At 44.4% G+C, this 27,076-nt stretch overlaps 1 protein-coding gene across 3 annotated transcripts in view; it reads right to left on the bottom strand.

The window, feature by feature from the left end:
* LOC147706905 (epoxide hydrolase 1-like) overlaps nt 1–27,076 on the bottom strand; it is a 289,615-nt gene that overhangs the window by 60,360 nt on the left and 202,179 nt on the right. For all 3 annotated transcript variants that reach the window (XM_086926163.1, XM_086926165.1, XM_086926164.1), the window contains 4 exons: nt 11,441–11,628; nt 7,394–7,574; nt 5,407–5,634; nt 4,314–4,443 (listed from right to left, as the gene is read on the bottom strand). In XM_086926163.1, coding sequence (XP_086782289.1) covers nt 4,314–4,443; nt 5,407–5,634; nt 7,394–7,574; nt 11,441–11,623 — 722 coding nt within the window. In that variant the 5' untranslated portion in view covers nt 11,624–11,628. The remainder of the gene's footprint in view (nt 1–4,313; nt 4,444–5,406; nt 5,635–7,393; nt 7,575–11,440; nt 11,629–27,076) is intronic.

Below are 27,076 nucleotides of genomic sequence, written 5' to 3'. Positions count from 1 at the left end.
ATGTCGTGCCCATGGAATCGTCTCTGTGGAAGGCGTAACAAGGTCGACCGGCATCAATCCGGATCCAGGCCTGTATCCAAGGGGACCCTGCGGCGCCAAAGCCACTGGTACTGAAGGCTCAGGGCCCCTAGCCGAGCCTGTGGGGCCCAAAGGCACGCCGGCTGAGAGGGGCTGCCCAAAGATGGCGTGCATCGCTTCGTAAAACTGACAAAGCTGGGCAGGGGTCGCTCCCGGTCCCAGGAAGGGGGAGAAACCAGGAGCCAACCCTACGAGCTCCGTACGCGGAGCCGTGGGAGGGGCACCACCCGCATTCCTCTTCGCATTGGCCAAGGGACGGGGAGAAGTCGAAGAGCGACAATGCTACTTCGACTTTTTCTTGAGCTTTGACGTACCTGACACAGAGTGCAAAGACATAGATAAAGGATGGTGTTGGTCCCGCAACCTCCTACGTGACTGGGACCTCGAGCAACAGGAACTGCAAGCCTTGAAGCCGGGCATCCTTCGTGCACCAAGAGTCGAATGGACTCAAAAAACGAAGTTGACAAAAGTCAAGCGAAAGTTAGTCAAAAAGTGACAGGAGGTATAGCTCTCTCCAGATCTGCTCTTGCTGGCGCAGAAAAAGAAAGACTAACGTCCGCTCGTGAGGGCGGCATCTATGTAGCTACTGTGACGTCATCCCGTGACCACGACGCCGAACGCAGAGTCGACCGACCCACCTTCAGATGCACAAGGGTATCGCTGAGGAAAAACTTTCTGGATCCAGTCCGAATCCTGGGGGAATTCTAAGGTAAGGAATCTATAACAAACTGTTTCTTTCAGATAGGCTGGATAAAGATATGGATCATTAGGCGTCATGGCGTCAGGCGTAGGGGATCCCGATCCCCTAGTGTTTGATCTTAATGACCCTGGAGGTGTAGCATCGAGAGGGTCAAGTTGTGGAGATGTGGGGGAAGGAGAAGGGCATGGTGGAGGTTTTGATGATGGTAGAGATTTTGATGGTGGTGGTGGTGGAGGTGGCGACAGCAGAGGAGGATGAGGATAGGACTGGTAGCTTTGTTCTATTTTGGGGGAGAACAGGAGCGTCCAATGCATCTTCAAAGGTTAAATGCCTCTTTGGTGGAGGAGAGGCCATTATTTGCCAGGTGCCTTCTGAATTTGGATCTTGCGTTGTAGAATGTCCATTGTTTCAAGGATAGGCTCGACAGGAAACATGGAAACAAGAGGAATGCGATGAGATTTTGGTCTCCGACGGTTTCGGAACATATGAATGTTTCTTGCTTGGTACCAAGTTAGAGGTGTTCCATTGCCAAATATGTCTCGAAGGCTTGGTTGGAACCAAAGCATGCACTTAATACGAGGAAGTCGACGCAAGGGCTTAACCTTGGTGGAAATTTTCAATCCCGGGTCCGAGGGTGGGGCATCCAAAGTGTTTTTGGGGATCTGACCATGGCCAGACAGCAGTGGTGGTCTGGCGACCTCTAGTATTGGGAAGGGCAAGTGTTTTCAGGCATGCTTGGGTTGTGGAGCAGGGTCTGGGTCGATAGTACTCACGCGCTGCCCGGGTGGCAGGGTGTACTCTAATTCCTCCTTCATGTCAGAGCCAGTGTGTTCTTCTACAAAGAAAGTCCATTCTTAGTCTTCCGCAGCAGTCTCCTCCTGGGAGTGCTTCTCCCCGAAAATGTCAGGAGTGTCGTCTTTACTCCGATGAGACATCTGCAACTGATGAGCCAATCGGTCCGGAGAGTCTTTTTGGAATGGAAAGAGTTGCAGGCATTGCAGTCGGCCTCGCGGTGGTCGGGTGAGATGTCAAAGTTTGCACACCGAGTGCTGACCAGTGTGCAGATATTTGGAGTGGCACTGCAGGCAAAATTGTAAAGGTGTCCTTTCCATCAGAAACACATCTTCAACACTGACTGTGCACGTGAGATGGTAGATGAGACACGGGTGATGCCCAAAGGGCAATAGGTTGGTGCCCGAACCGACGAAGTTTTAAAGCGGTACAGTAATGGAAAAGCACAATCAGGACAAACTATTCCATCGAAAACAGGATAGGACTGAAGACCCGTCCTGAAAGGAGTTAAACAACAAGGAGAGGCACACACGTCCAAACCGGACATGCTCATGCGCAGTATCACCGGGAGAAGGAGTCATTCGATCTCGTGACTCGAACATCATCTTCGAAGAAAAACTATTTGCACAACTCCAAATCTAACACTAGATGGTGGGAGTATGCAGAGCATGTGTATCTACAGTCACACATGCAAACATATAATAATCATGAATACTTGCTCTTCATAAATTCATCATTAAAAAAGTCCTGAATATGATTAGTATCAAGAGAATCACAATGCAAAACACACTTTCCATGCGGTCCCTGATGAGGGGAGTGGACTTTTTTCTTTTTTTGGAAAGGCCGGGTACCCTAGTAATCTTAAAACAGGTTTGCAATTGAATGCCCAGCCAATATTTTCAAGGTTCTAATAATCTTAACCAAACAATTCATTGCGATCACCAATAGTGGAGAACATTCAAATTGAGGTCGTGCTCAGGGCAAGACATCAACCGACTCAGGACAGTGCATTCAAGACCAGACAGTTAGGATTAATATGTACAATCCTTAATGTTTTTTGGTTAATTGTTGAGTCATATAGGTAGTTTCTCTTATCAATTACCATCCTTTGCCATTGATTACTATGGGAAGAAGGAAATAGCACTGCAATAATAGACAGTCTAATCTCAATGTAATGAATTCAAGTGTCAGACCCACCACCGTGTCGCACGCGTTATCCCATGGTCTGGTCTCACATGTACACTTGCTGTAACTGGCAATTTTTTGCTGGAAGATAATAGCACGCCATTGAAAACAACCCCAAATTTACAATAAATCATTCAGTACTATTGTGATAACGTGTGATGCGTATGCAGGCCCATTGATATCTACTGAAATATCTTATACTACATGGGACAGGCAAGAAGGTATTGTAGGTGATTCTGTCGACTGGAATTATGTACTTCTCAGCAATCTGGTGGGAGCTGGGATCTTTGTTTACCACAAATCTCCTCTCGGATAGGTGTGGGGAGTCAGATCTCCAGAGTGGGATCTTTTATAGTGCTACATGTTGTATCGCTGCCTCTTTAGTGGGTTCGGTGTCGAACTCCTGAATAAGGACGCCAGTAGTTATGCTGCTTCCTTGATGCTCCTCTGAGTCGGGAATACGGGCTCAGCCTGTCCTAGAACAGACTCCTTCAAAAATGTGTGTGACATGTTATGTGGATTTCGTAATCTTCCTATTCATGTGGTGCTGGGACACTGATTGGATAATCAGGTACACTATATCACCAACATGCTGGGAGATGTAGTTTCTGTTCCAATCAGGTTCTGGTGACATAAATCGCAATAATTCTCATGATAGATCAGCATTCAGCTTTTTTGACACACAGCTGGGTGGGTGGATTACATTTTCAGCATTTCTTCTACTGTTCCTGGATCGATGTGGGATTCACCTCCTAAGTAAGGGTTCGGACAAGAAGTAGCGCTAGAAGTTAATAAGATTACCAGTAAGTAATTTATTTGAACTAAGAAGGATTTGCACACCATGGACCACAAGTAGAATGTTTCAGCAACTTAGGCAAAACACATTGGCACTAAACCTAAACAAAGGGCCTTTTACAAAGCATGCCAAGTTTGAAGAAGATCGGTTACAAACAACGGCAATAATGTCACACACTGATTTCGTGTAATGATAATGGAATTTAGTTTCATTGCTCCTACAGAACAGAAGCAATTGTTTGCGATAACTAATCAGGAGTACGGCTAATAAAATTCATTCACAAATAAAGTTTCCTTTCTGTGCATTCTGAGATTTCCACTGGTTAACCCACGAAGTTAGAACTTCTGAAATTTAGAAAAATGTCTGCGGTAGAGTCTCTATTCAAAGAAGGCATGTCAGCTCAGACAGGTGTAACAGCAGCATTGGTTGATTGTGCACGCATGACACAGTCATATACCAGAAGCCAACAAAAGCGCGGCTCTTACTTATAATGTGATGATCATCATGATGACGCGCCATTTAAAGCCAGCAGGTACAGATACCGAGGTCCACTCCATACTCCAGGTGTTGGTAGATGGAAGGGATCCATACTAGGGGATAAGCATACAGAACAAAGGCATGTGCTATGAGGTCTTCAGGGCACAGCAGCCTTGAACAGCACAACACAGAGTATCCTTATGTAAAGTGATTCACAAATACTCTTGTATCAAGCCATGCTGACTGAAGTAAAATGCTCATGGGAAAAAGAAATATGTTCCTTACCTGGGGGCTATTTGGGAAAGATTGGTGCAGATCAAGGATCCCCAGTCTCCGCCTTGAGCATAAAACTCCCGAAATCCCAGCCTCATCATCAGTTTGTAGAATATGCGGGCCACCGCCACGGATTCACATCCTGGAAAAAGAAAAAACAGCTGCACATTAACTATCAGACTGCGCTGGTGTGGAGAATCAGACTGCCTTCCTCAGGTAATTATTTTTTTATTACATTTTTGGGTAACCGAGCAGGCTTGTCGTGATCCAGTCGTTTGCTCTTTAAGTCAATAGAAATGATTTTTGAACTAGGTTTATTGTGGCAAGACCGGTTGTTTCTGCTATGAAGTCACAAGTGCTATAACCATGAATCAAGATAGACCATTCCATCTTTTTGAGGCTTCGTAGGCGTAGGGCGGTCTTTGCCTCCATGATAAGGTCACGGAGGCTGGGAAGGAGGACCACAGGGTGGTCAGATCTTCTTGCAACTGGGTTCTCCAACACTTCTTCTCTCGGTGTCCGATTGCTCCTTTGCAAATAGCTCATGTTTGCATGTATAGTGCCACAGAGGGAGTTGAGTAGTGTTTGTGGTCATTGGCCATTGTGGAGCACGGGACACAGCATTACTGTTTACAATTATTATTTTGTTGAAAGAGAGGCATTCCTATATTTCTGTATATTTTTATGAGCATCACCGCAGAGACGTTGGGGTGCGTTAGATGTCAGTTGAAAAAGGTTACGCAATATGATTGTCAACTCCAATATGACTAGTCCTTTGACTTTGATTAACTCTTAAGTCTAATTGTTTGTTGTATGGAAGTTTATATATTTCCTTCCTACTTAAGTTCATATTATCCAATACAAGGCTTTTTAGTTTGTTTTGCTTCTTACTCATGATTATCAATTATATGTGAAAAACAGCCACAAGCACTCTCATTTGTTCTTTCATTTTCATGGCTTAAAGAGATGGGTTTTACCAGCCATTTCATAAATATAATAAGGCAAGGCCAGAGGAGTTTAAATGATGGACAGAAAAGTAAGATTCTCACTCCATCCTTTCATGCGTGTTAAATTGGCCAGTCAGTGTAAGACCCACCACCTTTACCTTTCTTGTGAGAAGCTTCTGAGAAGCCATAGCCAGGAATGGATGGACAGATGACCTCAAAGATGTGCTCATCGCTCAGACCATGGTTGGATGGATCCGTTAGGAGAGGGATAATTTTGTAAAACTCGTAGAATGACCCTGGCCATCCATGGACCATCAGCAGCGGCTTAGCAGTGCGTCCCGCAGGTAGGCGAGGTGGCTTCACATGGATGAAATGGATATCAAGGCCTGCAAAGAACAAGAAAGGAAAGATGCTAACATTTAATTGGAGTCATGATCACAACAGACAGAACTATTCCTCTTAATGCTATGCACATTACTTCAATGGCATCATATTACTCAGGCTTTAAAGGGCCGGGAGATTTATGCTTTCGCCTGAGCATACTTTCCCTTTCATTTTCGATTCATGAAGGTCCAGGGTAGTATGCCTGGAAAACAGCCCCAGGCATAAATTGCCAGGTGTACTACTGAGGATGTCAGATGACTTTAAAAAGTCTGCCATTTCCCCTACATGGAGTTGTTTCACAGTAAATGCGCTGTTCCAAGTGGAGACGCAAACCAATGCCGGCATGAGGGCTAGCACATAAGGGGTAGGCGGGTAGGCTATTTTGAAGCCGCAGCCCGCCTTGTATTGTGCAGGCAGCACCTGACCTGGCTTTCAAAAGGGGGCAGAGATCGCCTATAGGCAGGTGCAGTAAGTGACTGCGCCCGCCTGCAAAGGGATGTCTGCAGGCGTTCTTTGGGACCCCCTTTCAAGCAGTGCCTGTGGGGTGCACAATCAGTGTGCCTCCTGATGGACTTCTTGCATTGGCATGTGCATCTTTTTTATAGCGCGAGCTCAAAAGCAAAGGATTTGCTCATTTGCATTGGGTCACACCCCCTTACGAATGAGGCAATGCCCCCTCAAGATCGAGCCGGCATACATTTAGCTCTGGCAAGATCTGTTTTACAGAAGTGGGCACGCAAAATCTGCATCCCCCTCTGTAATACCAACTTGCCCCAGGGGTGCAAAAACCATTGCACTTTCGGTAATGGACCCCCGATTTAAGTCCTGATAATACCAACGCTTCTGTTAATCTTCTCAGGACTACAAAAGTGCTAAGTAAATTATTGCACATAGAGTAACTACTTAAACATTGACAGCACTTTAGACCTAGCATTTGCATGGAGGGAGAGAGGGAGAGAGGGAGAGAGGGGGAGAGAGGGAGAGAGGGGGAGAGAGAGAGAGGGAGAGGGAGGGGGAGAGAGAGGGGGAGAGAGGGGAAGAGGGGGAGAGGGGAAGAGGGGGGGAGGGGGGATGGGGGGAGGGGGAGAGAGACGGAGAGGGAGAGAGAGAGGGGGAGGGGAGAGAGAGAGAGAGGGGGAGGGGGAGGGAGAGGGGGAGAGAGACGGAGAGGGAGAGAGAGAGGGGGAGGGGAGAGAGAGAGAGAGGGGGAGGGGGAGGGAGAGCGAGGGAGAAGGAGCGGGGGAGAGATTGATTACAATAACTTTGAAGGACAGAGTCTGAAACTCCTGTCTTAATGGGTCAGTGTTATAAATACCATTTGAATGTTACTCAGTCCATCTACCCTTAAGAGACTCCTCTCAAAATCTAGTGCCTTACACAAATAGTACCGATTGGTCAGAACCCTGATGATTATTTTCTGGCTATTTCATTTTTAATATTTACTACTTTTCTAAAGCACCACACAGCCTTTCCAGCTTTTCACAGAGCAATGGACCCACCTATTTTTTGCTGGTCACTAAACCCCACCCAGAATGACTCTCACAGATGTGTGAAAGTCAGAATTCTCGGTGAAGAACTCAGTGCTAGTGTCTGGCAAGATTAAGACACAGACTTCAGTCACTGTTTTCATGACCAATTAGTTCTGAACAGAAGGGATTTTTCATATTTAGTGTGCAGTAAGTGTTTCATCCAAATACTGTAGCCTCTAAGCAACATGTTGGCTATTCTCTTTTAATGACAATGTTAGTGTGTGAGTCATACCTTCTATTTTAGTTTTAAAATGTGGGTACTTGTTGAGAATTTCCACTTGTTTTTGCCAGCTGTACTGATTTCGCCAATATGACGCCACTTTTTGGAGGTAAGTCAAGTTAAACCCGTAGTGGAAGCGGATGTCCTCCAGTGGCGCGGTCCATCTGGTCTGGTCAATTCGTGCATGGAGATCCTAAGTAAAATACAAAAAAAGGGATTTAAAGAAGAAGTGGAAAGGTGAAACAGGTTATGATAATAAGGGAGTAGATCTACAAACTGTATTTTTTTTTAAATGTTGTGAATGACAAATTTTCTCTGGAAATATATAGAAATTAAGGAAATTCCAGGCATTTCAATTCTTCTTTTTTAGTCATACTTCTGCACTTTACAAGCAGGTGGTAAACAGACTTAGGGGAAAAAGTGCAGGTGCACATTTATTTTTTTCTCGTTATTTTCTCTACATGCAAAATATTTTTAACTGTGGAGAAATCCCTTAGCCCACAACCTCTGGAGATGTGAACACGTTTTAGGAACTGTCAAACTCTCACTGTATATTTACTTCAACATTTCTGGAGTAGTTCTCAGTATGCATTTAGGGTGGGAAAATTAATTGGGAATGGGTGTGAACCCAAGGACGTTTTCCTGCTCTTCCATAAATTTTTCTGAGGGTAGGAACATGTTTTGGAGGTTTTCTGAAGAGGTGATTTTTCTAGTCTTCTCAGTCACAATACCTGCTCACTTCGACAAATGTCCATCCTGTCTGGCCAGATGTTGAAGGATGTCCCACCGGTTGTGTATTCGGTCATCTACACACTCACGCCTTAAGAGGGTGCCACAACTGTTAGGAAATACTTTAGAGGAGACTGAACAACAGAAAAGAGAGTTCCGGGGTGCACCAGGGATAAATTGGCAAGTGTGGTTCTCCTGTTCCAACAGGGATTTCTTCATTAAAGCTGGAAGGTTATCCCCTCCTTTTTAGCACCTGAAGGGACCAGGCCACATACTCCTTGGGCTGAGTGGGGATTGTAGTAACCGAGATGTACCTAGAGCAAATGTCCCGTTCTCTTTATCATTTTTGATGCATTCTTTAAACTCTTCTGCAACAGGTGAAGCTAAAATGTGTTCCCCTTCGAGTGGTAAAGCCAGTAAATGAAACTAGTGCAAATGTTCTGATATTTGATGTCAGATGCCTATCATGTCATGAAATATAATTTATAGTTCTGAAAAAAAGATATCTTAAACATCTTTATCTTACCAAAATGTAATTTTAGCTCTCCTTTTTTTCTAGGTTTGCGCGGCTCACAAACCATTTGCATATAGTTTGCATTTCTAAGCGAGAGGCGTTTGAGTGATTTAACATGAGATAATCCTTCACATAAATTCCCCTTGAAATTCCAATCGCCAGATTGTAACTAAGCAGACTGTAGTTTAGCATTATATCTTTTCTTAGTAATGTAAATCGATTTTTGGTCTTTGTTGTATCTTGGTATCTTCTTGTGATGCTGTAATGTTCTATGTGTCACACTGTGCTCACTGGATTCCAGAGTGTGGAATCCAGGAAGCAGTCCAGAGATGTACGGTTGCTGAAGGAGTTGCTCCTTGGATGCCTCTGGGGTTGTTATATTGAATAAACTACTTTTCTACTTTAAACCACTGTTCTTCAAGTCATTTCAGTCTTCCTACTTGGAGCTGTATTTTTGATCACACCAGAATATTAAGGCATCTTTATATACCAGGCATCTACTAGATTTTCCTCCCTACAGACCTAGATAACAAAAACTGTCCCTAGACTCCTAGATAAAGCTCACTAAAATGACCATTCAGTGAATAATGTCAGAACTAGGAATGGACTGAACGGTCCAGATTTAAGGGATAGTAGCACAGAGACGATTCATCCGTTTTGCTCAATGGAAGGAGTTGCCTGTCGTTACAAAGGAGCCATAAACGTTTGAGTAATTCAGTAGGCAATTTCAGAAAGCGTTGGGGGAGGGGGTGTCATGACAAATGGGGCCCTAAACCAAGGCAACTGTGACATGTGACTTGAAAGGTGAAACCCTAGCTCAACGAAAGAGCACCCAGCAATGTCCTGAACCAGGTTTCCTGCTCCTTAAATTAAGCCAGCTTACTTAGGTTTGATTTTCTGATACAAAAAGCTTACTGGCTCAACTGGACCACTTGAAAGATGTGTTTGAACCACTTTGCAAGATGGTGCGATGACAGCCATCGCCAAACCAGAAAAGCTCGAAGAATCCAGTGAATTATTATACCTCAGAAATGGAGCGGTAGCTTGGGAAATTCTGACTGCAAATGCACATTACGTGAAATAACTGCAAAAGGGCATACATTGTGCAGGCAAAGGGCATTTTCAGAAAACTACAGCTCTTTTTAAAAGGATGAGGGGGAACACAGAATTCAGAACAAAGTCTTCTAGATTTTTGTTTTATAACTGAGAAATGACTTGCTTTTGAAAAGTGCCAGTACCTTGATCATTTTCATCTGTCGAATTTGAGGTTATTTTCTTTTTAAGAGGCAAGCTAAAAAGGAGACTGTCAAGAGGATGCTATATTTTAAACGGCGGCGGCTCGTCCGCTATGGCGGAGAGGCATCACCCCCCGGCAGCATCAAAACTTGAAAAATAAGATAATAAAGCACGTTTATTATACTTTTATTTTTCTCTACAGCGCCAAGTCTAGGGGGTGGGGCCATGGAGCTGACAGGCACTGGGGGGAGGTGGTAGGTGCACTGTTGTCAGTGCACATGTGGGTGTAATAGCTGTCTCAGGAAGGCCAAACCGACATAGGCACTGAAGCGGTCTCCGAGTTGCGTTGCCGGGTTGAAGACAGCAGGCACATGCTCCCAGTCTCTCTGGGATGCAAATCCAGGCTGTCATGAATGAGAGCAGTGTTAGGATTGGCCGCAGGGAAGTCTGGGATCTTGTGCCTGCAGTGGAGCCAAACAAGCAGAAATGCGATGGGCTTTCAGGTACAACTAGGCTAGCGCTGCTTAAAAGTGTTCACTGAGTTTACTATTTGACCCGCACACTCAATAAAAGGGGGTGTTAAAAATGTCCGACCGTAGCAGGCTTGAGGGTTGAAAGTAATCTACTTCATATATGTATGCGAGCGTGCATTATTCCAGAACTCCTGCGAATGTACAAGAGGTTGAACTCATCTATTGTAGCTAAGATATCCTTCACACTTCATCTGGAAAACCTAGCTGAGGTGAACGTTAGAGCTGTAGCACAGTAACAAAGTGCCTCAAGAAAGTGTAAAAAATACATCACACTAAGTCCTTTATCTGTAAAAACTCCTGTTACTGCACATATCAAAATGATGAGTTTTGTGGTCAATATCGGCAGGACAAACCAGATGATATTTATCGAGGAGTAAATGCCTGGTTCATACAGGAACATGCAGCTTTTGGTATAAAGCACTAATATTTGCACGTTATTTCCCAGAAACTCATGATTGGCGATAATTATAGCGCCTTGTAAATATTGATAATTATTGCAGCCAATAATGGCCAACTCTTGATGAGGACCTTGTTTGGTTATTGTAATTAGACCTGAAAGAGGAACATTGGCTGCTAACAAGCAAACGAAGAGCACCCTTGGTACAAGACCCATCGTTTTCCGAGATGCTATGTAATATCCGAGCTTCATAGTCAGGTAGGGAGTTGATAAAAACTGACCTTGAGGACGTCTGTTGATATTTGATTGTGTCGTTTCTATGTCTATTGATGGTTCAAATCAAAGAGAATGATTATCTTCGTTTACAATAAATATTATTACGCCAAATTTGCAGAACTGTATAAAGCTCCACAGTTATGAAAATCTGATGTGCCTAGTATAAGTGGAACAAAGTTCAACAATGTAGGTGAAACGTGTTATCTATCATACATATGGCTTGTAGTCGTGTAAGGTAAAATTTAATAAAATATTTATTAAGAAAAAAATCACAAAAAAATCAAGGTGTCAAACTTTTTATAGTCTACTTGATGTTTTTTAAAGTCGTCAGACATAGAATTTGCTTTTTAATCTTTCTTTCTGCCTCAACTTACTTTTAACATCTCTTCTGATGCTTCGATTTTAAAAGGGCGCACAGATTTTTCTTCTTCCGTTTCCGGTTCCTCCCCTGCTCCCCACCATCCGTCCCCCATCTCCAGCGTTTCCTCCTTCTTCTTGAAGATATAATGGTAGATGAGGGCCCCCAGCACCAGGGCCAAGGCAATTTCAAGCAACATGATGGCTGCAATTAATGAACAAGATCTGGGTCAATAAAGGTTCATCTACTCAAGCAAATATTGGACTAAATCCAATGCATGCATCCATCTGTTCATCCATTTCAGAAAAAGCCCAGCAGTGTTGCATGCATTCCACGCACCCGTTCATTGTCCTCATAATGGAACGATCTGTGCAAATCACGCGGCCCCCAAAGTGATTGAGGAACTTTTTTAAACAAATGCAATGCACTTGGACATCAGAAACATTAGTCTCTACAGATAGGATTAGAATTTTGCAGAAATAACATTTTTGGCAAAGAATTACCGAACTGTGCTGCGAAACTGTGAAAACACAGAGACCGAATTTGCTTGCACAATTCAGAAAAATGTTTCAAGAGTTAAATATGCTGGAGTTAAATGACAAACGCGGGTCATCACTGGCACATATTAGCAGATAGTCTTAAACTCAACCAACACATTGGCCATGTTCTATACCATTTCACCTTCAGCACTACGCTAACGTCGCAAAGTGGAATATTCATCTGGGAAGGAGGGGTCTCTTACCAATGTAATAAATACACCATGATTAGGTCTGAACACAAGTCTCAGTGAAACTGCTCACACACTGGCAACTACAGCATGAGCAGCAAGCAATTCCCCAGAAAAATTGTTAATTTCAAACAGTACTAACAACGTTAATGTAAAGAAAACATTGAAAAAGTCCCAAACTAATTTAGAAAAATAGACAAAAAAAGTAGTAAGAAAAAAAAAGACACAACAACTGTTAAACTGGATAAGAAGAACCAGAGATTTGCATTCTTAGAGTTTTACGGCAAAAAGCATCTAGAAAATGTAAACTTTAATGACAAATATTGGTTTGTGGCCGACTCAGACCTAGACGTAAATTCTGGCTAACCACAATCGAGCAGAGGTCAGATAAAGCAAGCAGTCAATGGTCAAAGTATTAACCCTGGCCCTGAATTTAAAGTTTGGTGACAGGGTTCTGCCTCACAGAGGTTTACGGAGAGCCTGTTGGCCACACCTTCGGTCCATTCGCTTTATGATGAGGTGGGCAGGGCATCAATTTTTCAAAGGCAGTGGCAGCTCATGCTTTACTGTTGCAAAACTTACTCCACTGGGCTGAGGGCCACTGGAGTAGGGGTATGAGACCACCCTCCACATTTAGCATGGACGGTCTTGGATCCTATTTTATGTCTGTCAACAATAACAAAAAAGATATTATGGTTCCCACACATTGGGAGAAAACTCTCACGGTATGGCAACCATTATCATTTTATTCTTCAGAACAAACTCCTGCTTTGGGAGTTTGTTTCTGGAAAACATAAAAGTTTGGGGTGCAGCCGCTTTAAAAAGACAGTGGACACACAGATCACCGCTGGGCTGGTGGTGAAATTAAAATACGGTGGTGTTCTGTCTGTCATGGTGGAGGATGCAACTTCCTTTGCAACCTGGATGGGCAGGGAAAGACCACCGTGGACTAAATCAGCCCCTAATCTATTTTTTTGGAGGTCAAAGTCCTCCAGCCAGGGGCGTGGTCCACGGCTGAAGTAGGCAGTGAGGCTCCTCTGAAGTCTGGTAGGTGATTGTGCTCACTAAAGCTGGTGGCTTTGGTGTCAAAAGCTTTAAGTGAGACATAACTGGGTTTCATACTTGCAAAGGTTGCTTAGCTGCTGGGATAAGTTTGAGGTCTCATCACTTTTTTGGGTTCTCAAAATCCACCAGCAAGGCAAGTCTTGAAGCTGCAGCTGGGCAGGGCTCCAACAGGCTGGACACCTTTACCTGATTTTCTTCCCTGCTTAGGGTTCGACCTCTGTTGTGATGGAAAAAATCCCACCTTTCTCCAACTGCTGGAAAAGTTCTCTTTGGCCACTCCTTCAGCTCAAGATCCTTTTTAGCCGCTCCTTCAGTCCAAGCTCTCCAGGGTCGGCTTCAGGCACCGGGTTTCTTTCCAGCCCGGGTTACTGCAGGGTGCACTCTGCAGTGGCTAGCTGGTACTTGTTGGAGTCACGAGTCTGGCTTTTTGTGCCCCTGAAGAAGGCAAGGAGGCAGTCACCCACTTTACCCTTGGAGAGAAGTTTTAATGCTTGAATGTCAGCGGGAGACGGCAATCCTCGATCCTTTTAATCCAGCAGAGTCTTCCTTCTTCAGATGTTGTCTTGCCAGGTTCATCAATGTTCTGAGGCGGGATGGTGAAGTGCCAGTCTTATTCTGTGCACTACTCACTGGCTGGAAAATTCCCAGCACCAAATCCGAACAATTTTTGTGCATTACTCATGCCGGTTTCTGCAGCACTTTCTTGTTGTTTTACTTGAACACCCCCCCCCAAGAAACTCTAAATCCAAGATGATTATCCCTCTGTTCCTCCCTTAACTATTTCCCGCCCCTCTGTCGGATTAAAATCTGAGGGTGAAGGGGGCTGATCCTGGCAGGGCCATTTGGCATTAACAACTCAAAAGAGGGGGAGTGAAGGTGGCCCTTTGTTCTGCCAACTGCTACCGCCCCCCTCAGACATAGCTAACCCCTGGTAAGTGGCCACATATGTTACGTCTGGCTGTTCTGTGAAGCCTAAAGCATCCTGACACGGTCTGTTGTCTCAGGTTAATACAGTGGCATCCGCAGGTTGAGGGCTCCTCTGGGACGATAGTTAAAGTTACCATAAACGCTGCACACCCTCTTCATAAAATTGCATTGTACTGTGTTTTCCATTTATACAGCTCTTTCCACTCCTGACGTGGTGCCGATGCGCTTCAACGCCAGTCAGTACACTGCTCTGGAGTGTACTGACTGGCCCAAGGTTAGTCGTTAATCGGGTGCTTCAGCCGATTGCTGATTACTGGGATTAGTGTTGAGCTCTCAAGCAAACTATTATATGCACTCACTCCAGTCTCTTCCTACTAGATTCAAGTAATAGGAGCCAGGAATGATCATGACTGGGGGAAGGGGAATATGCAAGTTCATGCAGATGATTGGTGGGTTTAACAGATGAGCTAGAGAAGATTAACTAGTGTTAGCTTGCAGGGGTATCTAAAAGGAGAGCTGGTGAGCTTTGAAATGAGGTGTGTGCAATTTGCTGAACTACAATAAGAGAGATGAAGATCAACATGTATGTGACTTCGAGACGGTTGAATACACTACAAGACATGGTAAGGGAACAATGCAAATCTGGAGCCATTTTTGCCAAGTATTTAGACCTCGAGAAAGGAATGGTTTACTAAGACTGGGCCCTTCATTTAAAGTCCCTTCGAAAAGACAGCTCCTAACGAGAGAGGAGACACGCGTGGTTCTCATTACTCAGCTCGGTTATACAGCTGGAAGCTATTCTTGAAGTATTCTGTAGTGCAGCTGTGAAGTTTGCATGCATGCATTCACCAGAAATCCTGTTCCAGGTAAAGATCCTGTAGGTGTAAGATATGTTTTGTTTGAAAGCAAATATTTGCCTTGAACATTGTTGGCGGAGCGGGTGCCTTATAAGTCAGAGGAAAAGATCCATCTAGCATTATTGTGCATCTGGGAATCCTGTGAGGTTTATAATCTTTTTCGGGTTAGTTTCTGGCTAGTTTGATGTTGGAGAGCTGAGTGACCTAGAGCTTTACTCTGGACCCACCAGTCAGCTCGCGACTGAAAGCCAATGTCTGCTGGTGGACAGTCTACCAATTTACGGTGTATGTGCAGATGCATGTACAATCAGACATTCGAATAACTGCAACTCCTACCAGTCCTTTTGTGAATTCCATTAAACTGTTTAAAATCCCTTCAAGATTGGATTCCTTAGTAGGCGATGGCAACCCCCGTTTGACCAGGCAAAGCTGTGGCGCCAGGCATTGGGTATGAACCAATCACTGTGGAGCAGCAAGGGCCAGTTGGACATTATAGGTTGGCAGTTTGAAGTCTAGGGGGTTGCAATGCCATAATCTGGGGCATCCCCATCCCTTTCCCACTTGAAGGCAACTTTGCCCTGGACTAACAACCAACTCTTTTCTGGTCTGCCACAGCTGCCTAGGTGTGCCCAATATATCAACAAACCTATGAACAGTCAAGAAAGGCAGACCACAGCCCTTAATCTTCACCTGCAGTTGAGGTGGCAATCTATAATGTCAAACTGAGAGACCAGAATAAGCCCAAAATAAACACCAAATGGAACCTTGTTGTGCGGAAAGGAAGAGAGATGAAGGCAACCCCACTCATTGCTTCATGATTGATACTGATTATCTGTATCACAAGAAAGTTGCAAGAGCCGAGGGACTGTATGACACAGAAGGGACACATTTGTTCCTAAGTGTCCCATATCCCGTATCTGAAGTTATTCACTCACTAACAAAAGGTGGCATGTGTCATCCTCGGGCCTAAACCTCAGCCGAATATTAAGTTGTATTCTGGTGGTGGGCTCCTTAGTGAAGACAATATTAGTATCCTGCTCACTTTAACCCAGTAGGTTGGATATTGCGTTCATAAGAGTCCAGCACATTCGCTGTCATTTTAAAGGTGTTGAAAAAATGCCTCTCCCCTCCCCAAAAAAAAGAATATATATATATATATATATATATATATATATATATATATATATATATATATATATAGATAGATAGATAGATATATATAGATATATAGATATATCTATATATATATATATATATATATATTCACTGAAAAAACCATAGGTTATAGACCATATATAGTTAGGAATTAGCATTTACAAAACCTTGAAAATTCACTGAAAAAACCATAGGTTTTAGGCCATATATAGTTAGGGATTAGCATTTACAGAACCTTAATTTACTTGCACAAAACCATTGAAATTCGCATATATAGTTAGATGCAATAACTATATATCGCGCACCCGCAATCCACTGCTGTCACATATTACATCATTCATGACATCACTGATGACATCTAAAATGACATCACTGATGACATCTCAAATGACATCACTGATGACATCTCAAATGACATCACTGAAGACAACATCCAGTGACTGTATGTTTCTGTAAAGTTAAAATATGTCTTACATATTGAAGAATGAGTGGATGTATAAGTGTTTGGATGAAGGATTTAGTAGGTGCATGACTGATTGTATGAGGGAATGATTAAATGTGTCTCACTGAGTGCATGGGTTAGTGACTAAACTGTCTTAATTTGTGCATCATTATTTCTGTAGTTCTGTAAACTGCTGCATGTGTTGATCAGTAGCTATATGGGTAACTATATGGGTTATTGATTGGTTGCCCAAATATTTGTATGGGAGAGTGAGTGTGTGTGTGTGTGTGTGTGGGGGTGGCTGGGAGGTGTGTGACTCTGTGCATAGATGTGTGAGCAGTTGATTCACTAGATGTATGGGTTCAAAAGTGCATGTGGAAACAGCTGTATGGGCGGTTGACTGTCTGCATGAGTGTATTGGTGAGTGATTGGATTTCTCAGTGCTACATGTCAAAGTAAGTACATATGTAAAACACAGTACATGTAAGAGTTGACATATATAAATAACTGTGCATAAGAGCCAGTGAATGTGTGAGTGGCTGTATGGATCATTGTGAACTTGTATCAGTGCTTGTATAAGAGAGTAAATATGTGTAAGTATATGTTTGATTAAGTAAGGTGTGTATAACTGTATAGTTGAGGAAATGGAGGTGTGATTGATTCTTTGCATGACTGACTAGGTGTGCGAGTAACTCCATGGATGAGTGACAGTCTGTGAGTGTCTGTTTACACTGATTGTATCTAAGGTTATATTAGAGTCTGAAGAGGTTGATCGTATTATCACATGAATGATATCATCAGTGATGTGATCAGTAATGTCAAATGAGATGTTATCAGTCATTTTATCAGTGATGTCATTTGAGATGTCATCAGTGATGTCATCAGTGATGTCACTGACCATGTCATGAATGATGTAATATGTGACATCATCAGCAGTGGATTGCGGGTGCGCGATATATAGTTATTGCATCTAACTATATATGCGAATTTCAATGGTTTTGTGCGAGTAAATTAAGGTTTTGTAAATGCTAATCCCTAACTATATATGGTCTATAACCTATGGTTTTTTCAGTGAATTTCAATGGTTTTTTAATAGCAAATATCAAAAGCTGTGAAATGTCAAGTACGTGATAGGTAAAAACATTTTCGTGTTTATGCACGCTGATGTGCTTTGAACGCTGCCCCCCCCTCTTTTCTCTTAGTAGTACTCTCTCTTTGCAGATAGTGAAGGGTAGTTAACGCAGGCCTTTGCCCCCGTTGTAATCCGTCGTGCCTGCTTGTCTCTCCATTTGATTGATTGATTGTTATCCAAGCATTTACTGTTTTAGAATTGATTCTCTTTGGTTCATTCTCTATTTACAAACAAGCACAGAGTCGCAATACTTTGTTTAGTCTTTGCAGATAGTGAAAAATCGTGTAAAAAAAACAAAAGTAATCGAGCAAAATCAGTAGGCCACTAATGGGATCTCTTTTTGACCTCGCTAAAATAGAAACATTAGGAACAACCCTTCATGAGAAATATGAAACTAGTGAGATGAACTGAGCTCCACACCATGATGGCTGCAAGACAGCTCGTCTCCGCCACCCACCCCGCCCAAAATAACGATAAACTCTATGCAAATATTACAAATATTTACAACACACCAGCAAAGTAACAGGGTAAAACATTTTATTAAATAACTATTTACATAACTATTTTATACTTTTTGTTGCCTGATCCGGCTAGCTCAATCGATCGAGCATGAAACTCATGCACTCTGATAGCAAGCGTTGCTGCTGATGCTATGCAGACAAAAACTGGTTTTCAGTTTGTACATTCTTCAAGATTTTTCCATCCAAGGCTGGTTGAGAGTTTGAAGAATAATGGCTTCAGATTTTCAACATACGGTGTGGTGGCGCGGACTGGGAGGGGGCGCTTGGCTCCTGCCCCCTCCCCAAGTCGTGTTGCCCTGGTGTGGACTAAGTTATTATATATGGGGTAACCCAAAGAAAGTCCTAGGACCTGGGTATTGAGTGTTACAGATATGGTGGTCCTAGACGTGAACTTCCACACACAATATTTGATATTATTTCAATGAAGCTTTTTCAATTCTTATTCCACATGCGAAATCAATCCTGCAATGAAGAATTTTGGAAACAAAAAAGAGAAAAAACACAATAGCCCAAAAACAAACAGATGTCCAGTATACACACAAAAGAATTGTTCAATCATTTTAAAAGTAGAGGAGAGAAGACTCTACTGTTTATTCTCAATAAAATTCCTCCTCATGGTACAGTACATAAATATGCAGTTATTATGAAACAAAGGGGTTACCAAAAAAGGGTAAAGTGCATCGAGTGAGAAGTTTAGTGCTCGTGTGAAAGAGAAAAAGGACCGAGAGGTCGGGGGATGGTGAATTACACAATTGTCTTTGAGTCCAAGGTAAAGATAATCCTTGGTTTGGTTCAACAAGAGCCTGCCCTCAATAGTTTTTGCAAAGAAATGTCAATCTTTTTGTCTTTGCGGCGATCAATTCGCTCGGTGCTTCGTATCTTCAGAGGCGGTGAGTGGGCAGGGGCATAGGAGATGCAGGCTCAATGAAGGGGAGATTGTCGACGTTTCGACCCAAGGATACGAAGGGCAGTTTATATCCTCATGGACGGGTCTTCATCAGGACGGGAAGGTGAAGGAAAAGAGCTAAGTTACATTATACTCATGTAACACCAGCAGTGTGGGTGGACACCTGTAACATAAATGTAAGGGCTAAGTATTTCAAACCAACAACATGAAGGTTTAGAACTGAATGTCAGTACTCCAAAGGCACTCACCCTTTAATGGTGTGCCATTATACGAAAAGATCAATTTGGTTTTTGAAAGCCATCCAAACGTGCTCTCGAGTACTGGAGAGAGATTGAAAACACATTGCCATCAGTGCTGTGTTTCCTCAAGTACAATTGGACATGAAAAACATTGACTGGACTGAGACAGTACTACACACAATGACATTACATAAAAAGCGCTTGAAAAACGCTGGTTGCACTCACCCTCGCTGTGTAGGGTGATGGATGGTAATTGATTAGTCGAACAGTATACACGCTGTGTCTGTAGGCAAGAGTGTATAGTTAGCTAACTGGATCAGCAGTCCAAAAAGAGAGGATGAGTAGGAAAGCTCAAGGATGCTTATTGCCATAACTGCTGAGAGATGCTCAGTCGGCGCCAAATTAAGTAGTGGACGCATATACCCTGTAATTTGTTTTCTTTTACATACAGCTGTATCCTTTGTTTACTATGTTTTCCAAACCTCTAATACGCCTGGAGTCTGTCTTCTCTCCAATCCACGCATGTTGCTAGGCAACAGCCCCGACTCTAGCGTGACTCTTAGTGGCGTGCACGTTGCCGTCACGTCCACTACTTAATTTGGCGCCGACTGAGCAGCTCTCCGTAGTCGCCAACAGACATTCCCATTGATAGGCCGCGCAGTTCTACTGAGGAGGTATGTTATGGCAATAAGCATCCTTGAGCTTTCCTACTCATCCTCTCTTTTTGGACTGCTGATCCAGTTAGCTAACTATACACTCTTGCCTACAGACACAGCGTGTATACTGATCGACCGACTAATCAATTACCATCCATCGCCCTACACAGCGAGGGTGAGTGCAACCAGCGTTTTTCAAGCGCTTTTTATGTAATGTCATTGTGTGTAGTACTGTCTCAGTCCAGTCAATGTTTTTCATGTCCAATTGTACTTGAGGAAACACAGCACTGATGGCAATGTGTTTTCATTCTCTTTCCAGTACTCGAGAGCACGTTTGGACGGCTTTCAAAAACCAAATTGATCTTTTCGCATAATGGCACACCATTAAAGGGTGAGTGCCTTTGGAGTACTGACATTCAGTTCTAAACCTTCATGTTGTTGGTTTGAAATACTTAGCCCTTAAATTTTTGTTACAGGTGTCCGCCCACACTGCTGGGGTTACATGAGTATAATGTAACTTAGCTCTTTTCCTTCACCTTCCCGTCCTGATGAAGACCCGTCCATGAGGATATAAACTGCCCTTCGTATCCTTGGGTCGAAACGTCGACAATCTCCCCTTCATTGAGCCTGCATCTCCTATGCCCCTGCCCACTCACCCCCTCTGAAGATACGAAGCACCGAGCGAATTGATCGTCGCAAAGACAAAAAGATTGACATTTCTTTGCAAAAACTATTGAGGGCAGGCTCTTGTTGAACCAAACCAAGGATTATCTTTACCTTGGACTCAAAGACAATTGTGTAATTCACCATCCCCCGACCTCTCGGTCCTTTTTCTCTTTCACACGAGCACTAAACTTCTCACTCTATGCACTTTACCCTTTTTTGGTAACCCCTTTGTTTCATAATAACTGCATATTTATGTACTGTACCATGAGGAGGAATTTTATTGAGAATAAACAGTAGAGTCTTCTCTCCTCTACTTTTAAAACGATTGAACAATTCTTTTGTGTGTATACTGGACATCTGTTTGTTTTTGGGCTATTGTGTTTTTTCTCTTTTTTGTTTCCAAAATTCTTCATTGCAGGATTGATTTCGCATGTGGAATAAGAATTGAAAAAGCTTCTTTGAAATAATATCAAATATTGTGTGTGGAAGTTCACGTCTAGGACCACCATATCTGTAACACTGGTGTGGCCTAAGATCGCCCCCGACATAGGCGGCCGGCTCCCGGGGGTCCGGCGGAACTTTTTGCCTTTTGAGGACTCTTCCATTCTGGACCTTGTCCCACAATCCGTTTGACCTGAAGACACGCTGTAGTGGGGCGCCCCTTTACCGTTTCAGTTGCCATTCCTCCCGCTTTTGCTACACTGTGCCTCTTCCGCCATTCAGCTGTTTACCGCCCGCTCTTGCGACTACAGCGTCTCGCTCACCATGTAGTTGAGTTGCTCCCGCTCTTGCGATGCAGCGATAGGCGGCTGCCACAGGACTCTCAAAATGGCGGCCGGCTCTTCAGATTTGGGCGTGGTCCACTAAAATGGCCCTGGGACACCTTGGACTCGGACGCTTGTCTGCTAGGGCTTGGGCCCCATTCTCGAAAGCGTCCCCTCAGCCTTGAAGATTCTACAAAAGTCTTGGGGGCCCCCGACTCCCGCAGGCTTCTGGTGGGGAGCGGCTGCCATGATTGCTCGTGGAATGGCCACGACTGAGCTACGAGATGGTGGTGCTCTCATGCTGACGCCAGCTTCAGTCTGAAACATCCAGAAACACTGTAGACTACCAATTCGATCAGTTCCGGTAGCGCCCCAACGTGACCCGGTAGAGAAGAACTTGCCCTCCCCTCTTTGACTGATGGTTCTTGTTGCCTGTCCCTTCTGTTGTCATTTAACAGAACTTTTTAGACTGCTGAAAGGGGTTGTGTTCCGACCGCTGGTTGGTGGAGACATTTTGACTATATTCTGGACCTACGTTGTAGCGTAATGCGTTATATGACACGCCGCGTTAGCGCACCCGGAAGTGCTCCGGTGCGCGAAGCGCAGCTTCCCGGAAGCGATCCGGGGCGCGGCGCGCAGCGCGTAACGTAAGCATAACAGGTCATGTGACTTGTTAATAAAACTTTTCATTGGTTCATTTTACTTTTGTTATTCTAATGATGAAAGGCTTGGTCATATGACCTAAAAATTACGCTTTTTATTGCTTTCGAACATTATTTTTTCTTAAACATATGTTATAATGTTCCAGGCTAATGTACTTTCCCGGAAAATTTACAACTGTCCTGCAAGTAAAATATATTCCTTTTTCGAGAAAAAGGGCGTTTCTTCGTCCCATGACGGAGCCGTTGAGCAAAACAGGCTCGGCCTGCTGTCTTAGTCGCCGATACGCCTGAATATCAGATTCTTATCGATCACTTTATGTTGCAGGAGTAGAAAACACAACAGCCCTTGACCATTTATCTTTACTGCGTTCCTGCGTATTATACCTTTTATCCGTCATGTAATTGAACTGCTTTATTTCACTTGCCTTTTACTGATTCGAAAACAGTGACTAAAATTAAAAACTTTACCACTGTAAATACTACTACCATCTTTTGTTTTAAAAACCTTTATTGTGAAAATGTCAGTAAACAAATACGGGCCTATAACCACGTGGGCCGGCCACGGAGCAAACTGTAATCGTATATGATGAGGAGACATTTACACTGTAGAGGAACGTAACGGGCGGGCCATTAGGTTGCAAGAACTAAGGTGTCTAACAGTTGCGAAATCGGTGGACATACATTTTATAATTAAAATACGACAGGGCCAGTTACAATAAAATTATCTCGATATACATTTGCGGGCAAGTACCATGGATGACGTTAATTCGAACTTTCAATAGTACAGTAATCAATAACACATCAGAACTTAATATCAATAGGGATGCCGAAATATTCAATCAATTCTCGTCCCCGCCCGCCATGTGCTTCAAAACTGCATACGTATCTCGTGATATCAAGGTTATGCAACCAGTACACAACAAGAAGTTACGAGTCCCATTTATACCGGCGCCATTTTGGGCGAGGCCGGGCAGGTCCAGGATATAGTCAAAATGTCTCCACCAACCATCGACTATGATGATGTTCATAAGCTCTATTGATTAGACTAACACTCCTCTCTCCACATGAAATTAATTTGCCGCAACTTAAAAATGTCATTTTAATTTGTCCAAAGTTCTTCTGAAGATTTAGAACCGTTTCCCTTGCCTCTGATGCTATCACTGCCACTTCATTGGTGGATGTACTGGCAGGTCGGGGGTTATCCACCAAATCTCGAATTTGGGCAGCACTATAATTAATCGGGTGCCACCTCTCCATATGACGATGCATGGTATAATTACCATAACTATATTTTTTTTCGGTTTCTCTGGAGAGTACATCGTGGCAGATGAGGCAGGTAACGTACCGGGCATTTACCTTTTTTACATGTGGAGAAAAGGAAAAAAATTCGAGCGTCCAAGTTCCAAGGTGTCCCAGGGCCATTTTAGTGGACCAGGCCCAAATCCAAAGAACAGGCCGCCATTTTGAGAGTCCTGTTGCAGCCGCCTGTCACTGTAGCAGCAAGAGCGGGCGAAACTTAGCTAGACGGCGCCCCACTGCAGATGAAGTGCCTCCACCTGGAGAGGCGGGAGAGGCTCGTTTGCGCCGCCTCTCCCCCCCCCCCCCCCCCCCCTCGGGCACCCCACGCCGACTTTCGGCGCAGCATTGTAGGATGGCCACACCAGTGCGGCAACTTGCTGGACACCACCTCGGTGCCATCCGGATCTCGGCGCCCCACTGCGGATGAAGTGCCTCCACCTGGAGAGGCGGGAGAGGCTCGTTTGCGCCGCCTCACCACCCCCCCTTCGGGCACCCCACGCTGACTTTCGGCGCAGCATTGTAGGATGGCCACACCAGTGAGGCAACTTGCTGGACACCACCTCGGTGCCATCCGGATCTCGGCGCGTTGTGCTGCCTTCGGCCTACTGTAGCCGCAAGTGCGGACGCAACTCAGCTGGATAGCAAGTGAAACACCAAGGGGCACCCCACTGCAGCCGAGGAGCCTCCATCTTGGGGGCGATGCACAGCATCACATTGCTTTCCAATGCAGTCAGATCCTCAAACAGCCCCCACTGACTGACGCGACCTCACAGGCCAACGGGGCACCCCACGCCAACTTTCGGCGCAGCATTGTAGGATGGCCACACCAGTGCGGCAACTTGCTGGACACCACCTCGGTGCCATCCGGATCTCGGCGCGTTGTGCTGCCTTCGGCCTATTCGCACATCGGTCCGCTACTGACGCCGCCTCACGTGCCAACGGATTTTCTACGCTTTTTATAGCCCTATGCCGCATAACAGGTCATGTGACTTGTTTATAAAACTTTTCATTGGTTCATTTTACTTTTGGTTTCCGAATGATGGAAGGCTTGATCATATGACCTAAAAATAACACTTTTCATTGGATTAAAACATTTTTTTTCCCAAACAATGAAAGCCCCACCTTGTTTCTGGATGTTTCAGACTGAAGCTGGCGTCAGCATGAGAGCACCACCATCTCGTGGCTCCGTCGTGGCCATTCCGCAAGCAATCATAGCAGCCGCTCCCCACCAGAAGCCTGCAGGAGTCGGGGGCCCCCAAGACTTTTGTAGAATCTTCAAGGCTGAGGGTACGCTTTCGAGAATGGGGTCCAAGACCTAGCAGACAAGCGTCCGCCGTTTTTCGGAGCAGCATTGTAGGATACCAAAACCAGTGCGGCAACTTACTGGACATCACCTGGGTGCCATCCACATCTCAGCGCGTTCTGCTGCCTTGGGACTATTCGCACAACAAACCGCTACTGACGAGGCCTCCCTCCGGGGCGCCCCACGCCGTTTTTCGGAGCAGCATTGTAGGATACCAAAAACCAGTGCGGCACCCAGATGACATCACCTGGGTGCCGTCCAGAACTCAGCACGTTGTGCTGCCTTGGGACTATTCCCACAAAACACAGCTAATGACCATTGTTGCTTCTTTTTTCAAAAAAATGTTTAAATGTGTTTACTGTTTTTGTTGCGTTGTATATATTTATAAGTTATTAAAGTTTTATAATCCTACTACTTTGTTAGAGTGCTATATATTTTTAATGTGACACATAATTGTAAAAACTTTGACGTACAAAGAGGCATCCCTGGAATCTTCCGATTCAGGCTCGGTCTCACACACCCTCACAGTGAGAACCCCCTCTTCAATCACAATACAGGATGGTTTTCAGATAGTAGGAACGCGTGTGGTGTGACGGATCTCATCGGGTGGGGGCCTTGATCTACTGTAACTCCTTTGAAGAGGGGTGATTCTTTACAGCTGGGGCCATAAACTACATCTGCAGGGCTAGGTGATAGCCTAGGACCGGCCTGGACAATCAGACACAGAGAAAGAGGAGTGTCAGAGGGTGCGGTAGTGAATAGGGTGAAAGGGAGGTGTCGGGCGGGCACAGGGTGTGATTCTTAGAGAAGAACAGCGCACATGGGAGGAGGTTTCTGCCCATGCATGAGAGAGAGAGCGGGGGCGACCAGTGCGTGGGGGAGATGCTTGCGAGGGTGGGGAGCCATGCTGAGGATCGGCGGCGTGCAGAGAGTGGGTCTGGTCAAGGCATCTAAAATGGCTGCTGTGCTTAACAAAAGTGTGGCACTGCAAAAAAGGCAAGATGGCGCAGACAATATTTATCAATAAGGATTAATTTATAACAATTATTTTTAACAAAATATTTACTCGCAGAGACAAAATGGCGGTCAACAGTTCCTGATTTCCTTCTAATCGAACGTAAACAGACGTCACGCAGCAAAAAAAATAAAAAACGCTCACGCACAGCCGCTGGAAGACATGTATCAACATATAGGAGTCTCCTCAGCCACCCTCAGAAAACATAAGGGGTCAGGATACGTCTCCCGTACCCCCTTATACCCTGTAATTTAATTAAACCGAAACACAAAATGGCGAATTTCCGTTTCGCTACCAGTTTGCGGCCCGGTTCGCGAACCGGGAAGCGCTTCTACCGTGAAAAATCAATTTTTTTTTTATTTTCCCCACGGGAAACCTTTAATAACCCCAACATCATTCCTAGGGGGTCAAGAGGGGTCTACCTTGCCCCCTTTCATTAAATCCCCCCTTCGTTTTTCTCCTCCTCTTGTCTCTCGATCCTACCGAGAGACAAGATGGCGGCCGCTCCGGACTGTTTAGAATGTTGACAGACACCGGAGAGCCAATCAGCTTAGCTTCGCAAAGCTCCGTTACGCGAAAAGTACGCGATCTGGAGCGCTATCCAGGACGCTGTCACAGATATATCTGTTTTTTAAAACGTTAATTTCTCAAAATCCACTGGAGCACATATATTGAGACCCAGCAAAGGCACATCGGGCTAACAGTCCCTACAATTTTGCCAAGTTTCGTGGAAATCCATTCAGCCGTTCGAGCTAAAAGTGAGGCCAAACGCCCTATGGAAATTAACATGGGAAAAACGCGTTTTGGGACCCCCCTTTTTTCTCGGCCCCTCCTTGACGAAACCCCCCCAAATTTTCAGGGGCTGCTCAGAAACAAAATGTGCCATTTTCCTGAAAATTTCAGCTGATTCCGTCCACAAACGCCAAAGTTATTAGACATAGGATTTTTTCTCTATGGGACTTTTGAAAATTCTAACTATATATACCTACTGGCGACCGCCAGTAGGGGGGATATATATATATATATATATATATATATCCAACAAAGTTGCCTGCTGTTAGAAAGAGCCTCACGACAGGATAGTTTCTGCCACCTTTATTTGATGGAGGGAAAACTGTGAGCAAAGACTTGCTGCAACCAAATTGAATCCGAAATGCCTGACGCGTTTCGTGGAAACACCACTTCCTCAGAGGCAACGGACATGAAGAAAGTAAGGACACAGCCATTTGTAGACACCACTCGCCAATGGGACAGGTGCCGGTTTGATGGAGAAACAGAGTGTAAGCAGTGAGTTGGAGCCTTTCGACAACACCCA

The sequence above is a fragment of the Lissotriton vulgaris genome, chromosome 6, assembly GCF_964263255.1.
Source record: "Lissotriton vulgaris chromosome 6, aLisVul1.2, whole genome shotgun sequence".
NCBI classification, from domain to species: Eukaryota; Metazoa; Chordata; class Amphibia; order Caudata; family Salamandridae; genus Lissotriton; species Lissotriton vulgaris.
The sequence above is the reverse complement of the archived record's forward strand: the minus strand, read 5'-3'. Positions and strand labels throughout refer to the sequence as shown.